This window comes from Coregonus lavaretus (assembly GCF_964263955.1).
Source record: "Coregonus lavaretus genome assembly, contig: HAP1_SCAFFOLD_328, whole genome shotgun sequence".
NCBI lineage: Eukaryota > Metazoa > Chordata > Actinopteri > Salmoniformes > Salmonidae > Coregonus > Coregonus lavaretus.
The window spans coordinates 380,067-398,479 of NW_028165903.1; the positions used below are offsets into that span (position 1 = coordinate 380,067).

The 18,413-nt window shown below is 50.9% G+C and overlaps 1 protein-coding gene across 1 annotated transcript in view; it reads left to right on the forward strand.

Annotated features, from left to right (window-relative positions):
* cyp17a2 (cytochrome P450, family 17, subfamily A, polypeptide 2) overlaps positions 1-17,260 on the forward strand; it is a gene marked incomplete at both ends in the record, with an annotated part of 33,306 nt that extends 16,046 nt beyond the window's left edge. The window contains 5 exons of the mRNA XM_084190499.1: positions 6,227-6,313; positions 6,613-6,828; positions 7,279-7,448; positions 16,770-16,873; positions 16,995-17,260. Coding sequence (XP_084046625.1) covers positions 6,227-6,313; positions 6,613-6,828; positions 7,279-7,448; positions 16,770-16,873; positions 16,995-17,260 — 843 coding nt within the window. The remainder of the gene's footprint in view (positions 1-6,226; positions 6,314-6,612; positions 6,829-7,278; positions 7,449-16,769; positions 16,874-16,994) is intronic.
* Between the last annotated feature and the right edge of the window lie 1,153 nt (positions 17,261-18,413).

Below are 18,413 nucleotides of genomic sequence, written 5' to 3' on the forward strand. Positions count from 1 at the left end.
CCCAACACCAACCCTAACCTTAGCCCCAACCCCAACCCTAACCCTAGCCCCAACCCTAACCCCAACCCCAACCCCAATCCTAACCCTAGCCCCAACCCTAGCCCTAACCCTAACCCCTAGCCCCAACCCTAATCCTAACCCCAACCCTAACCTTAGCCCCAACCCCAACCCTAACCCTAGCCCCAACCCTAACCCTAGCCCCAACCCTAACCCCAACCCCAACCCTAACCCTAACCCTAACCCTAATCCCAACTCCAACCCCAACCTTCACCCTAACCCTAACCCTAACCCTAGCCCTAGCCCCAATCCCAACCATAACCCCAACCTTAACCCTAACCCTAGCCCTAGCCCCAATCCCAACCCTAACCCCAACCCCAACCCTAACTCTAGCCCTAACCCCAACCCTAACCCCAACCCCAACCCCAACCCTAACCCTAACCCTAGCCCCAACCCTAGCCCTAGCCCTAATCCTAAACCCAACCCCAACCCTAACCCTAACCCTAACCCTAGCCCCAACCCTAACCCTAGCCCTAACCCCAACCCTAACCCTAACCCCAACCCCAACTCTAACCCTAACCCCAACCCCAACCCCAACCCTAACCCTAGCCCTAACCCCAACCCTAACCCCAACCCCAACCCTAGCCCCAACCCTAACCCCAACCCTAACCCTAACCCTAACTCTAGCCCTAGCGGAACGCAAAGAATGTTTCCCATTTTGAACAGTTTCAAAGCTGATACTGTGAGATTTCATAACTTTTAAAACCATGACTAGAGAGAGACTCAACGAATACAGCAAAGAGCTGCTGTTTTTATGAGCAAGTTCACGTTTAAGTTGTTATACATCACTGTCAACACCTTGTTCAACACTTTTTTATAAGCCATAAAATGCACATTTTCACCTGAACGAGTATAGAAAAGTGTTTCAGTAAGCTTGTGTTGTTTTTAATAGCGGCTTGTGTATTTTTTTATATCGAGGAATATTTAATTTTCTCTGGTCATAGGAGCAACAACATGAATTGGTGCATGAAATGAAGCAGAAATAATGCAGTGTGACTTACGTTTTGCCATCAGCTGGAAGACTATGTGCCCTTTTTTCAGCAGAGGGAGGGAGAGAGAGCCTCACCGCTGCTCCCTCCCTCCCCTCAGACTGACCATCAGATGCAGGTCATCAGTCAGCCTCACCGCTGCTCCCTCCCTCCCCTCAGACTGACCATCAGATACAGGTCATCAGTCAGCCTCACCGCTGCTCCCTCCCTCCCTCCCTCCCTCCCTCCCTCTCTCTCTCCCTCCCCTCAGACTGACCATCAGGCCATCAGTCAGCCTCACCGCTGCTCCCTCCCTCCCCTCAGACTGACCATCAGATACAGGTCATCAGTCAGCCTCACCGCTGCTCCCTCCCTCCCCTCAGACTGACCATCAGATGCAGGTCATCAGTCAGCCTCACCGCTGCTCCCTCCCTCCCCTCAGACTGACCATCAGGCCATCAGTCAGCCTCACCGCTGCTCCCTCCCTCCCTCCCCTCAGACTGACCATCAGATGCAGGCCATCAGTCAGCCTCACCACTGCTCCCTCCCTCCCTCCCTCCCTCCCCTCAGACTGACCATCAGATACAGGTCATCAGTCAGCCTCACCGCTGCTCTCTCCCTCCCCTCAGACTGACCATCAGATGCAGGTCATCAGTTCGAAAAGAAAAATGAATCTAATTATTATGCTAACTCAGCTGTGCCTCACAAGTAATACAACACATGATCTATTACCAGTGTGATCATATACCTACAATTTTGAAAGATAATTTCTAAATGGTCTGAGAAGAACAACATTGGCAGGGCAATTCAATATGCAGTGATAATATATTGGACATAAAGCCTTCTGCACAAATCAGAACTGTTTTTAATTAGTTAATGGTTTAAAAACATTTTAAGGCTTTTTTGGGGGGGGGGTAGATCTCAGCCTGCATTTTGACTTAGAAAGTGATGTTGACTCAGAAAAGGTTGGTAACCACTACCCCAGAGTTACCAATTCCTCCAATTTCAAACTGTATTATAGATCATTCCACGCGTAAGGTGCAAGGAAATTAAAGGCTGATTTACCTAACGCTCTAGACACCAAAGGAGTCCCCAGAGTTAACCAACCCTGTGAACGGGTTTGATAACTTGTAATTTTAACTCTTAACAGTGATGTTAGGTAAGTTGTAAGTTTGTGGAGCAGGGCTTTGTAAACAAAAAGAGCTGAGGGGATCTATGATGTGATCTACGTGATATTATATTATATATATTATTATTTCAAAGAGGTCCAGCAAACCTTTTGGAAAAACGGCATCCAGGGGTTTAAGAGGCAGATGCACTTTGATAAATAGTATCACCATAACAACAACAGGTAGAAAGGTTGATAAATAATATCACCATAACAACAACAGGTAGAAAGGTTGATAAATAGTATCACCATAACAACAACAGGTAGAAAGGTTGATAAATAATATCACCATAACAACAACAGGTAGAAAGGTTGATAAATAATATCACCATAACAACAACAGGTAGAAAGGTTGATAAATAATATTACCATAACAACAACAGGTAGAAAGGTTGATAAATAGTATCACCATAACAACAACAGGTAGAAAGGTTGATAAATAATATCACCATAACAACAACAGGTAGAAAGGTTGATAAATAATATCACCATAACAACAACAGGTAGAAAGGTTGATAAATAGTATCACCATAACAACAACAGGTAGAAAGGTTGACTGCACAATCTGCTTCCTGCTGACTAGAGAGAGACAAGATCTGTTTCTGTAAAAAAAATCCCCACTTTAAATCTTAGTTTCTTAACAAGCTCAGTCGTATGTTTTTTAAACACTCAATTACTGTCAATCCAAACACCAATGTATTTGTATGAAGGGACTGGTTCGATTATAGAACCACCCGATGAGTAAAGATGTAATCCATCTGAGACAATCTGACCAGAACTTGAAAACAACATGTATTTAGTTTTGCCCGTATTAAGCAATAGTTTTAAATCAGTAAGGGCTTCCTGCACAACTGCAAAATCGGACTGTAGCCTTGTCACAGCCAGGTCAGGGATGGGACTGTAGCCTTGTCACAGCCAGGTCAGCAGTCGGGGCAATTGCGTACATAATAGTATCATCCGCATATAGAATACATTTTTTAAATGTAACAAATTGACGAATAGCATTTATATAAATAGTGAAAAGAACAAGTCTTAGTATCAACCCCTGCCGCACACCTTTATGTACAGAACCAGTCAAAAGGTTGGACACACCTACTCATTCAAGGGTTTTTCTTTATTTTTTTACTATTTTCTACATTGTAGAATAATAGTGAAGACATCAGAACTATGAAATAACACATATGGAATCATGTAGTAACCAAAAAAGTGTTAAACAAATCCAAATATATTTTATATTTGAGATTCTTCAAATAGCCACCCTTTGCCTTGATGACAGCTTTGCACACTCTTGGCATTCTCTTAACCAGCTTCATGAGGTAGTCACCTGGAATGCATTTCAATTAACAGGTGTGCCTTCTTAAAAGTTAATTTGTGGAATTTATTTCCTTCTTAATGCATTTGATCCAATCAGTTGTGTTGTGACAAGGTAGGGGGGGTATACAGAAGATAGCCCTATTTGGTAAAAGACCAAGTCCATATTATGGCAAGAACAGCTCAAATAAGCAAAGAGAAACGACAGTCCATCATTACTTTAAGACATGAAGGTCAGTCAATACGGAACATTTCGAGAACTTTGAAAGTTTCCTCAAGTGCAGTCACAAAAACCATCAAGCGATATGATGAAACTGGCTCTCACGAGGACCGCCACAGGAATGGAAGACCCAGAGTTACCTCTGCTGCAGAGGATAAGTTCATTAGAGTTACCAGCCTCAGAAATTGCAGCCCAAATAAATTCTTCACAGAGTTCAAGTAACAGACACATCTCAACATCAACTGTTCAGAGGGGACTGTGTGAATCAGGGCTTCACGGTCAAATTCCTGCAAAGGAATCGCTACTAAAGGACACCAATAATAAGAAGAGACCTGCTTGGGCCAAGAAACACGAGCAATGGACATTAGACCGGTGGAAATTTGTCCTTTGGTCTGGAGTCCAAATTGGAGATTTTTGGTTCCAACCTCTGTGTCTTTGTGAGACACGGTGTGGGTGAACAGATGATCTCCGCATGTGTATTTCCCACCGTAAAGCATGGAGGAGGAGGTGTTATGGTGTGGGGGTGCTTTGCTGGTGACACTGTCAGTGATGTATTTAGAATTCAAGGCACACTTAACCAGCATGGCTACCACAGCATTCTACAGCGATACGCCATCCCATCTGGTTTGGGCTTAGTGGGACTATCATTCGTTTTTCAACAGGACAATGACCCAACACACCTCCAGGCTGTGTAAGGGCTATTTTACCAAGGAGGAGAGTGATGGAGTGCTGCATCAGATGACCTGGCCTCCACAATCCCCTGACCTCAACTACATTGAGATTGTTTGGGATGAGTCGGACCGCAGAGTGAAGGAAAAGCAGCCAACAAGTGCTCAGCATATGTGGGAACTCCTTCAAGACTGTTGGAAAAGCATTCCAGGTGAAGCTGGTTGAGAGAATGCCAAGAGTGTGCAAAGCTATCATCAAGGCAAAGGGCTATTTCAAGATTCTCAAATATAAAATATATTTTGATTTGTTTAACACTTTTTTGGTTACTACATGATTCCATATGTGTTATTTCATAGTTTTGATGTCTTCACTATTATTCTTTAACGTAAAAAATAGTAAAAATAAAGAAAAACCCTTGAATGAGTAGGTGTGTCCAAACTATTGACTGGTAGTGTACTTCAAGAAATTGGGACTTAACCTGATCAATCACGATTGCCTGAGTTCTGTCACTAAGATAATAATGTAACCATGAACAGGCGTCAGAGCTCAGGCCAACTTAAATAGCCTAAAAGAAAAGCTTTGACTATAATTTCTCTGACCCCTATCAGCATCCAGCCCAATATGGTGATGGGTGATTTGAAGGAGTCAGGCGCAGGAGGGTAAATCACAGAATAACAGACTTTATTCCGGAATACAGAGTTACGCAGAATTGCGTCAAACAGTCCAGTGCGCAAAACAGGCGCACTGCTACCAAACAGGCGCACAGGGAAAATATACCCCGGCAATACAGAAGTTTACATACACTTAGGTTGGAGTCATTAAAACTAGTTTTTCAACCACTCTACAAATTTCTTGTTAACAAACTTTAGTTTTGGCAAGTTGGTTAGGACATCTACTTTGTGCATGACACAAGTCATTTTTCCAACAATTGTTTACAGACAGATTATTTCACTTATAATTCACTGTATCACAATTCCAGTGGTTCAGAAGTTTACATACACTAAGTTGACTGTGCCTTTAAAGAGCTTGGAAAACTCCAGAAAATGATGTCATGGCTTTAGAAGCTTCTGATAGGCTAATTGACATAAATTGAGTCAATTGGAGGTGTACCTGTGGATGTATTTCAAGGCCTACCTTCAAACTCAGTGCCTCTTTGCTTGACATCATGGGAAAATAAAAAGAAATCAGCCAAGACCTCAGAAAAATAATTGTAGACCTCCACAAAAAAATACAAAAAAATGGACCTCCACAAGTCTGGTTCATCCTTGGGAGCAATTTCCAAACACCTGAAGGTACCACGTTCATCTGTACAAACAATAGTACGCAAGTATAAACACCATGTGACCACGCAGCCGTCATACCGCTCAGGAAGGAGACGCGTTCTGTCTCCTAGAGATGAACGTACTTTGGGCTAAATAAAGGTTAAATAAAATAAAATAAACTGAGACTCAGTGATATGATATTTCCACGAGCAGCTCCATGAGATGTTACATGAGCGTCACGCAAAACGATGCCCTTGCAGAGTGTCACAGAGTATCCGCGTCAGTGGAGGCTGCTAAAGGGGAGGACGGCTGACACGGAATAAATGGAACGGTGTCAAACACATCAAACACGTGGTTTCCATGGTGATGCCATTTCATTCATTCCGTTCCAGCCATGTGCACAGGTGTGCTTCGGTCTGCTACAACATGATAGTCGCGGGACCAAAACAGCGGAGAAGTTTAGCCTAGTGCTTCCCTACTCTGAGTTGTTGTGAAAACCGACCTGGTGTTGTTGTTTACCTTGTGCATCGCTGAGTCTTACCTTTTAAACTCTGTCCTGTCTCTGCTGTAGTTTCTCCCCAACCAGACGCTGGCCAAGCTCAGAGACTGTATCACAACCAGGGATCAGCTGCTCAGCAAGAAGCTACAAGAACACAAGGTACACACAAACACACACGCCACAGGAGGCTGGTGACACCTTCATTTGGGGAGGGCGGGCTCGTGGTAAGGGCTGGAGTGGAATGAGTGGAATGGTATCAGATACATCAAACACATGGTTTCCATGTCATTCCATTCGCTCCGTTCCAGCCAGTATTATGAGCCGTCCTCCCCTCAGCAGCCTCCACTGACACACACACACTTACACACGATGGTACTGAGGGAAAGGGGACAAGGAAAGGAAGCCATCTTACAGCCTTGACCTCTATCCTCTGCACCCTGATCTCTGATCCTCTGCAGGTGTCGCTGATCAGCGGGGAGCCCCGTGACCTGCTGGACGCTCTGCTGCAGGGTCAGACTAGGATCCAACATAACCAGGGGTCAGGGGAGCAGGATGAGGAGAGGATCAGTGATGACCACGTCTTGATGACTGCAGCTGAAGCATTCGGAGCCGGAGTAGAGACCACCTCGACGACACTACTCTGGGTCCTGGCTTTCCTCCTGCACCACCCACAGGTAGGAGGGAGAGGGGAGGGGGGAGGGGAGGGGGGAGGGGAGAAGGAGGACTAAGGAGAGGGGGAGGAGGAAGGGGAGGAAAGGGAGGGGAGGGGGAGGGGGAGGAGGGAGGGAGGAGGAAGGGGAGGAGGAAGGAGGAGGGAGGGGAGGGGAGGGGAGGGGGAGGAGGAAGGGAAGGGGAGGGGGGAGGAGGAAGGGGAGGAAAGGGGAGGGGGAGGAGGAGGAGGAAGGGGAGGGGGGACTGGGGGAAAGCGAGAAAACCAACTGAGAAAAGTGAAGGGTCACTGAGAGAAGTTATAGGAACCATGCAAGTTATATTCAGGACATTTGCTCCCTACTGTACTGTCTGGTCCATCCCCCCCAACCCCCCTATCCCCCTATCACCCCTAATCACACCTAACCCCCCTTTCCCCCCCCCCCCCCATCACCCCTAACCCCCCTATCCCCCAGGTCCAGGAGCGTGTGCAGAAGGAGCTGGATGAGGTGGTGGGTTGTGGGAGGAGTCCAGATGTGTCAGACCGCCCCCACCTGCCCTACCTGGACTCTGTCATCAATGAGGTCATGAGGATACGCCCTGTCAGCCCCGTCCTCATTCCTCACACCGCCCTGACTCACAGCAGGTAACTAACACACCTGACCTACCTCACCTGTTATAGTCCTCATCCCTCACACCGCCCTGACTCACAGCAGGTAACTAACACACCTGACCTACCTCACCTGTTATAGTCCTCATCCCGCACACCGCCCTGACTCACAGCAGGTAACTAACACACCTGACCTACCTCACCTGTTATAGTCCTCATCCCTCACACCGCCCTGACTCACAGCAGGAAACTAACACACCTGATCTACCTCACCTGTTATAGTCCTCATCCCGCACACCGCCCTGACTCACAGCAGGTAACTAACACACCTGACTGACCTACCTCACCTGTTATAGTCCTCATCCCTCACACTGCCCTGACTCACAGCAGGAAACTAACACACCTGACCTACCTCACCTGTTATAGTCCTCATCCCGCACACCGCCCTGACTCACAGCAGGTAACTAACACACCTGACTGACCGACCTCACCTGTTATAGTCCTCATCCCTCACACTGCCCTGACTCACAGCAGGTAACTAACACACCTGACTGACCGACCTCACCTGTTATAGTCCTCATCCCTCACACCGCCCTGACTCACAGCAGGTAACTAACACACCTGACCTACCTCACCTGTTATAGTCCTCATCCCTCACACCGCCCTGACTCACAGCAGGAAACTAACACACCTGACTGATCTACTTCACCTGTTAAAGTCCTCATCCCTCACACCGCCCTGACTAACAGCAGGTAACTAACACACCTGACTGACCTACCTCACCTGTTATAGTCCTCATCCCTCACACCGCCCTGACTCACAGCAGGTAACTAACACACCTGACCTACCTCACCTGTTATAGTCCTCATCCCTCACACCGCCCTGACTCACAGCAGGAAACTAACACACCTGACCTACCTCACCTGTTATAGTCCTCATCCCTCACACCGCCCTGACTCACAGCAGGTAACTAACACACCTGACTGACCTACCTCACCTGTTATAGTCCTCATCCCTCACACTGCCCTGACTCACAGCAGGTAACTAACACACCTGACCTACCTCACCTGTTATAGTCCTCATCCCTCACACCGCCCTGACTCACAGCAGGTAACTAACACACCTGACCTACCTCACCTGTTATAGTCCTCATCCCTCACACCGCCCTGACTCACAGCAGGTAACTAACACACCTGACCTACCTCACCTGTTATAGTCCTCATCCCTCACACCGCCCTGACTCACAGCAGGTAACTAACACACCTGACCTACCTCACCTGTTATAGTCCTCATCCCTCACACCACCCTGACTCACAGCAGGTAACTAACACACCTGACCTACCTCACCTGTTATAGTCCTCATCCCTCACACCGCCCTGACTCACAGCAGGTAACTAACACACCTGACTGACCTACCTCACCTGTTATAGTCCTCATCCCTCACACCGCCCTGACTCACAGCAGGTAACTAACACACCTGACTGACCTACCTCACCTGTTATAGTCCTCATCCCTCACACCGCCCTGACTCACAGCAGGTAACTAACACACCTGACCTACCTCACCTGTTATAGTCCTCATCCCTCACACCGCCCTGACTCACAGCAGGTAACTAACACACCTGACCTACCTCACCTGTTATAGTCCTCATCCCTCACACCGCCCTGACTCACAGCAGGTAACTAACACACCTGACCTACCTCACCTGTTATAGTCCTCATCCCTCACACCGCCCTGACTCACAGCAGGTAACTAACACACCTGACCTACCTCACCTGTTATAGTCCTCATCCCTCACACCACCCTGACTCACAGCAGGTAACTAACACACCTGACCTACCTCACCTGTTATAGTCCTCATCCCTCACACCGCCCTGACTCACAGCAGGTAACTAACACACCTGACTGACCTCACCTGTTATAGTCCTCATCCCTCACACCGCCCTGACTCACAGCAGGAAACTAACACACCTGACCTATCTCACCTGTTATAGTCCTCATCCCTCACACCGCCCTGACTCACAGCAGGTAACTAACACACCTGACCTACCTCACCTGTTATAGTCCTCATCCCTCACACCGCCCTGACTCACAGCAGGAAACTAACACACCTGACCTACCTCACCTGTTATAGTCCTCATCCCTCACACCGCCCTGACTCACAGCAGGTAACTAACACATCTGACTGACCTACCTCACCTGTTATAGCCCTCATCCCTCACACCGCCCTGACTCACAGCAGGTAACTAACACACCTGACCTACCTCACCTGTTATAGTCCTCATCCCTCACACCGCCCTGACTCACAGCAGGTAACTAACACACCTGACCTATCTCACCTGTTATAGTCCTCATCCCTCACACCGCCCTGACTCACAGCAGGTAACTAACACACCTGACCTACCTCACCTGTTATAGTCCTCATCCCGCACACCGCCCTGACTCACAGCAGGAAACGAACACACCTGACCTATCTCACCTGTTATAGTCCTCATGCCTCAAACCGCCCTGACTCACAGCAGGAAACGAACACACCTGACCTACCTCACCTGTTATAGTCCTCATCCCTCACACCGCCCTGACTCACAGCAGGTAACTAACACACCTGACCTACCTCACCTGTTATAGTCCTCATCCCTCACACCGCCCTGACTCACAGCAGGAAACTAACACACCTGACCTACCTCACCTGTTATAGTCCTCATCCCTCACACCGCCCTGACTCACAGCAGGAAACTAACACACCTGACCTACCTCACCTGTTATAGTCCTCATCCCTCACACCGCCCTGACTCACAGCAGGTAACTAACACACCTGACCTATCTCACCTGTTATAGTCCTCATCCCTCACACAGCCCTGACTCACAGCAGGTACCTAACACACCTGACCTACCTCACCTGTTATAGTCCTCATCCCTCACACAGCCCTGACTCACAGCAGGTAACTAACACACCTGACCTACCTCACCTGTTATAGTCCTCATCCCGCACACCGCCCTGACTCACAGCAGGAAACAAACACACCTGACCTACCTCACCTGTTATAGTCCTCATCCCTCACACCACCCTGACTCACAGCAGGAAACTAACACACCTGACCTACCTCACCTGTTATAGTCCTCATCCCTCACACCGCCCTGACTCACAGCAGGTAACTAACACACCTGACCTACCTCACCTGTTATAGTCCTCATCCCGCACACCGCCCTGACTCACAGCAGGAAACTAACACACCTGACCTACCTCACCTGTTATAGTCCTCATCCCTCACACCGCCCTGACTCACGGCAGGAAACTAACACACCTGACCTACCTCACCTGTTATAGTCCTCATCCCTCACACCGCCCTGACTCACAGCAGGTAACTAACACACCTGACCTACCTCACCTGTTATAGTCCTCATCCCTCACACAGCCCTGACTCACGGCAGGAAACTAACACACCTGACCTACCTCAGCTGTTATAGTCCTCATCCCTCACACTGCCCTGACTCACAGCAGGTAACTAACACACCTGACTGACCTACCTCACCTGTTATAGTCCTCATCCCTCACACCGCCCTGACTCACAGCAGGTAACTAACACACCTGACCTACCTCACCTGTTATAGTCCTCATCCCTCACACCGCCCTGACTCACAGCAGGTAACTAACACACCTGACTGATCTACTTCACCTGTTATAGTCCTCATCCCTCACACCGCCCTGACTCACAGCAGGTAACTAACACACCTGACCTACCTCACCTGTTATAGTCCTCATCCCTCACACCGCCCTGACTCACAGCAGGTAACTAACACACCTGACTGATCTACTTCACCTGTTATAGTCCTCATCCCGCACACCGCCCTGACTCACAGCAGGTAACTAACACACCTGACCTACCTCACCTGTTATAGTCCTCATCCCTCACACCGCCCTGACTCACAGCAGGTAACTAACACACCTGACTGATCTACTTCACCTGTTATAGTCCTCATCCCGCACACCGCCCTGACTCACAGCAGGTAACTAACACACCTGACCTACCTCACCTGTTATAGTCCTCATCCCGCACACCGCCCTGACTCACAGCAGGAAACTAACACACCTGACCTACCTCACCTGTTATAGTCCTCATCCCTCACACCGCCCTGACTCACAGCAGGTAACTAACACACCTGACCTACCTCACCTGTTATAGTCCTCATCCCGCACACCGCCCTGACTCACAGCAGGAAACTAACACACCTGACCTATCTCACCTGTTATAGTCCTCATCCCTCACACCACCCTGACTCACAGCAGGTAACTAACACACCTGATTGACCTACCTCACCTGTTATAGTCCTCATCCCTCACACCGCCCTGACTCACAGCAGGTAACTAACACACCTGACCTACCTCACCTGTTATAGTCCTCATCCCTCACACCGCCCTGACTCACAGCAGGAAACTAACACACCTGACCTACCTTACCTGTTATAGTCCTCATCCCTCACACCGCCCTGACTCACAGCAGGAAACTAACACACCTGACCTATCTCACCTGTTATAGTCCTCATCCCTCACACCGCCCTGACTCACAGCAGGTAACTAACACACCTGACCTACCTCACCTGTTATAGTCCTCATCCCGCACACCGCCCTGACTCACAGCAGGAAACTAACACACCTGACCTACCTCACCTGTTATAGTCCTCATCCCTCACACCGCCCTGACTCACAGCAGGTAACTAACACACCTGACCTACCTCACCTGTTTTAGTCCTCATCCCGCACACCGCCCTGACTCACAGCAGGAAACTAACACACCTGACCTACCTCACCTGTTATAGTCCTCATCCCTCACACCGCCCTGACTCACGGCAGGAAACTAACACACCTGACCTACCTCACCTGTTATAGTCCTCATCCCTCACACCGCCCTGACTCACAGCAGGTAACTAACACACCTGACCTACCTCACCTGTTATAGTCCTCATTCCTCACACCGCCCTGACTCACAGCAGGAAACTAACACACCTGACCTACCTCACCTGTTATAGTCCTCATCCCTCACACCGCCCTGACTCACAGCAGGTAACTAACACACCTGACCTACCTCACCTGTTATAGTCCTCATCCCTCACACCGCCCTGACTCACAGCAGGAAACTAACACACCTGACCTATCTCACCTGTTATAGTCCTCATCCCTCACACCGCCCTGACTCACAGCAGGTAACTAACACACCTGACGTACCTCACCTGTTATAGTCCTCATCCCCCACACCGCCTTGACTCACAGCAGGAAACTAACACACCTGACCTACCTCACCTGTTATAGTCCTCATCCCTCACACCGCCCTGACTCACAGCAGGAAACTAACACACCTGACCTACCTCGCCTGTTATATTCCTCATCCCTCACACCGCCCTGACTCAAAGCAGGAAACTAACACACCTGACCTACCTCACCTGTTATAGTCCTCATCCCTCACACCGCCCTGACTCACAGCAGGTAACTAACACACCTGACCTACCTCACCTGTTATAGTCCTCATCCCTCACACCGCCCTGTCTCACAGCAGGAAACTAACACACCTGACCTACCTCACCTGTTATAGTCCTCATCCCTCACACCGCCCTGACTCACAGCAGGTAACTAACACACCTGACTGACCTACCTCACCTGTTATAGTCCTCATCCCTCACACCGCCCTGACTAACAGCAGGAAACTAACACACCTGACCTACCTCACCTGTTATAGTCCTCATCCCGCACACCGCCCTGACTCACAGCAGGTAACTAACACACCTGACTGACCCACCTCACCTGTTATAGTCCTCATCCCTCACACCGCCCTGACTAACAGCAGGTAACTAACACACCTGACCTACCTCACCTGTTATTGTCCTCATCCCGCACACCGCCCTGACTCACAGCAGGAAACTAACACACCTGACCTACCTCACCTGTTATAGTCCTCATCCCTCACACCGCCCTGACTCACAGCAGGAAACTAACACACCTGACCTATCTCACCTGTTATAGTCCTCATCCCTCACACCGCCCTGACTCACAGCAGGTAACTAACACACCTGACCTACCTCACCTGTTATAGTCCTCATCCCGCACACCGCCCTGACTCACAGCAGGAAACTAACACACCTGACCTATCTCACCTGTTATAGTCCTCATCCCTCACACCGCCCTGACTCACAGCAGGTAACTAGCACACCTGACTGACCTACCTCACCTGTTATAGTCCTCATCCCTCACACCGCCCTGACTCACAGCAGGTAACTAACACACCTGACCTACCTCACCTGTTTTAGTCCTCATCCCGCACACCGCCCTGACTCACAGCAGGAAACTAACACACCTGACCTACCTCACCTGTTATAGTCCTCATCCCTCACACCGCCCTGACTCACGGCAGGAAACTAACACACCTGACCTACCTCACCTGTTATAGTCCTCATCCCTCACACCGCCCTGACTCACAGCAGGTAACTAACACACCTGACCTACCTCACCTGTTATAGTCCTCATCCCGCACACCGCCCTGACTCACAGCAGGAAACTAACACACCTGACCTACCTCGCCTGTTATATTCCTCATCCCTCACACCGCCCTGACTCAAAGCAGGAAACTAACACACCTGACCTACCTCACCTGTTATAGTCCTCATCCCTCACACCGCCCTGACTCACAGCAGGTAACTAACACACCTGACCTACCTCACCTGTTATAGTCCTCATCCCTCACACCGCCCTGACTCACAGCAGATAACTAACACACCTGACCTACCTCACCTGTTATAGTCCTCATCCCTCACACCGCCCTGACTCACAGCAGGTAACTAACACACCTGACTGACCTACCTCACCTGTTATAGTCCTCATCCCTCACACCGCCCTGACTCACAGCAGGTAACTAACACACCTGACTGACCTACCTCACCTGTTATAGTCCTCATCCCTCACACCGCCCTGACTCACAGCAGGTAACTAACACACCTGACTGATCTACTTCACCTGTTATAGTCCTCATCCCTCACACCGCCCTGACTCACAGCAGGAAACTAACACACCTGACCTACCTCACCTGTTATAGTCCTCATCCCTCACACCGCCCTGACTCACAGCAGGTAACTAACACACCTGACTGACCTACCTCACCTGTTATAGTCCTCATCCCTCACACTGCCCTGACTCACAGCAGGTAACTAACACACCTGACCTACCTCACCTGTTATAGTCCTCATCCCTCACACCGCCCTGACTCACAGCAGGTAACTAACACACCTGACCTACCTCACCTGTTATAGTCCTCATCCCTCACACCGCCCTGACTCACAGCAGATAACTAACACACCTGACCTACCTCACCTGTTATAGTCCTCATCCCTCACACCGCCCTGACTCACAGCAGGTAACTAACACACCTGACTGACCTACCTCACCTGTTATAGTCCTCATCCCTCACACCGCCCTGACTCACAGCAGGTAACTAACACACCTGACTGACCTACCTCACCTGTTATAGTCCTCATCCCTCACACCGCCCTGACTCACAGCAGGTAACTAACACACCTGACTGATCTACTTCACCTGTTATAGTCCTCATCCCTCACACCGCCCTGACTCACAGCAGGAAACTAACACACCTGACCTACCTCACCTGTTATAGTCCTCATCCCTCACACCGCCCTGACTCACAGCAGGTAACTAACACACCTGACTGACCTACCTCACCTGTTATAGTCCTCATCCCTCACACTGCCCTGACTCACAGCAGGTAACTAACACACCTGACCTACCTCACCTGTTATAGTCCTCATCCCGCACACCGCCCTGACTCACAGCAGGAAACTAACACACCTGACTGACCTACCTCACCTGTTATAGTCCTCATCCCTCACACCGCCCTGACTCACAGCAGGTAACTAACACACCTGACCTACCTCACCTGTTATAGTCCTCATCCCTCACACCGCCCTGACTCACAGCAGGAAACTAACACACCTGACTGACCAACCTCACCTGTTATAGTCCTCATCCCTCACACCGCCCTGACTCACAGCAGGAAACTAACACACCTGACCAACCTCACCTGTTATAGTCCTCATCCCTCACACCGCCCTGACTCACAGCAGGTAACTAACACACCTGACCTACCTCACCTGTTATAGTCCTCATCCCGCACACCGCCCTGACTCACAGCAGGAAACTAACACACCTGACCTACCTTACCTGTTATAGTCCTCATCCCTCACACCGCCTGACTCACAGCAGGTAACTAACACACCTGACTGATCTACTTCACCTGTTATAGCCCTCATCCCTCACACCGCCCTGACTCACAGCAGGTAACTAACACACCTGACTGATCTACTTCACCTGTTATAGTCCTCATCCCTCACACCGCCCTGACTCACAGCAGGTAACTAACACACCTGACTGACCTACCTCACCTGTTATAGTCCTCATCCCTCACACCGCCCTGACTCACAGCAGGTAACTAACACACCTGACCTACCTCACCTGTTATAGTCCTCATCCCTCACACCGCCCTGACTCACAGCAGGTAACTAACACACCTGACCTACCTCACCTGTTATAGTCCTCATCCCTCACACCGCCCTGACTCACGGCAGGAAACTAACACACCTGACCTACCTCACCTGTTATAGTCCTCATCCCTCACACTGCCCTGACTCACAGCAGATAACTAACACACCTGACCTACCTCACCTGTTATAGTCCTCATCCCTCACACTGCCCTGACTCACAGCAGGTAACTAACACACCTGACCTACCTCACCTGTTATAGTCCTCATCCCTCACACTGCCCTGACTCACAGCAGGTAACTAACACACCTGACTGACCAACCTCACCTGTTATAGTCCTCATCCCTCACACCGCCCTGACTCACAGCAGGAAACTAACACACGATTGTCTTCCTAAATGATGAAAAGCCTATTAGAATATGACTTCGTTGCATGTAAAACAGGTGAGGTAGGTCAGGTGTGTTAGTTTCCTGCTGTGAGTCAGGGCGGTGTGCGGGATGAGGACTATAACAGGTGAGGTAGGTCAGGTGTGTTAGTGGTCCTCTGTAGCTCAGCTGGTAGAGCACGGCGCTTGTAACGCCAAGGTAGTGGGTTCGATTTTCGGGACCACCCATACACAAAAAAATGTATGCACGCATGACTGTAAGTCGCTTTGGATAAAAGCGTCTGCTAAATGGCATATTATTATTATTATTAAAAGCATACTACATTTTCAAACTTTCACATACTATAAAACTATTTTTGCATAGCCATAATGCCTACTATTTAGATCGCAAGTCCAGGTATTTGGACACGGCCTCTCTCTCTGTCCTCCCCAGTATCGGCGGTCATTCCATCTGTAAGGGAAGCCGTGTACTGGTGAACATGTGGGCCATACACCACGACCCTGAACACTGGGACCAACCAGAGGAGTTCAGGCCAGGTGAGATAGATCGTCACACACACGCTCTCACACACACACACACACACACACACACACACACACACACACACACACACACACACCGTTGAAAATAACACCCCCCTCCCTCCTCCCTCCCCAGAGCGTTTCCTAGATGACGAGGGCCAGCGCTTCACTCCTTCCTGTTTCATGCCATTTGGGGCGGGGCCTCGGGTCTGTGTGGGAGAATCACTGGCCAGGCTGGAGCTGTTCCTGTTCGTGAGTGGTCTGCTGCAGAGGTTCAGCTTCAGCCCCGCCCCTGGGGTCTCCCTACCCGACCTGCAGGGGCGCCTAGGGGTGGTGCTACAACCACTCAGCTACTCCCTCACTGTTACACCTAGACCAGGCTGGGAGGGGGGGAGGGACTGAGGGGGAGGGGGGAGGGACTGAGGGGGGAGGGGGGAGACCCTGGGGGAGAGGGGAGAGACTGAGGGGGAGGGGGGAGAGACTGAGGGGGAGGGGGGAGGGACTGAGGGGGAGGGGGGAGGGACTGAGGGGGAGGGGGGAGGGACTGAGAGGGAGGGGGGAGGGACTGAGAGGGAGGGGGGAGAGACTGAGGGGGAGGGGGGAGAGACTGAGAGGGAGGGGGGAGAGACTGAGAGGGAGGGGGGAGAGACTGAGAGGGAGGGGGGAGGGACTGAGAGGGAGGGGGGAGGGACTGAGGGGGAGGGGGAGGGGGGAGAGACTGAGGGGGAGGGGGGAGGGACTGAGAGGGAGGGGGGAGGGACTGAGAGGGAGGGGGGAGGGACTGAGAGGGAGGGGGAGAGACTGAGGGGGATAGACTGAGGGGGAGGGGGGAGAGACTGAGGGGGAGGGGGGAGAGACTGAGGGGGAGGGGGGAGGGACTGAGGGGGAGGGGGGAGAGACTGAGGGGGAGGGGGGAGGGACTGAGAGGGAGGGGGGAGAGACTGAGGGGGAGTAGGGAGGGACTGAGAGGGAGGGGGGAGAGACTGAGGGGAAGGGGGAGAGACTGAGGGGGAAGGGGAGAGACTGAGGGGGAGGGGGGAGGGACTGAGGGGGAGGGGGAGGGACTGAGGGGGAGGGGGAGAGACTGAGGGGGAGAGACTGAGGGGGAGGGGGAGGGACTGAGAGGGAGGGGGGAGAGACTGAGGGGGAGGGGGGAGAGACTGAGGGGGAGGGGGGAGGGACTGAGAGGGAGGGGGGAGAGACTGAGAGGGAGGGGGGAGGGACTGAGAGGGAGGGACGAGAGACTGAGGGGGAGGGGGGAGGGACTGAGAGGGAGGGACGAGAGGGGGGAGGGGGGGGGGAGGGGGAAGACTGAGGGGGAGGAGGAAGACTGAGGGGGAGGGGGAAGATACTGAGGGGGAGGGGGAGAGACTGAGGGGGGAGAGAGTGAGGGGGAGGGGGAAGGAGGGGGAGAGGTAGGGGAGTGTGGAGAGAGGGAGGGGGGATTTCAGGGGAGGGGCGAGAAAGTGAAGGGGAAGGATTGAGGGGGAGGAGCCAGAGACTGAGGGGGGAGTGGGGAGAGAGGGGGTAGAAACTGGGGGGAGTGACTAAGGGG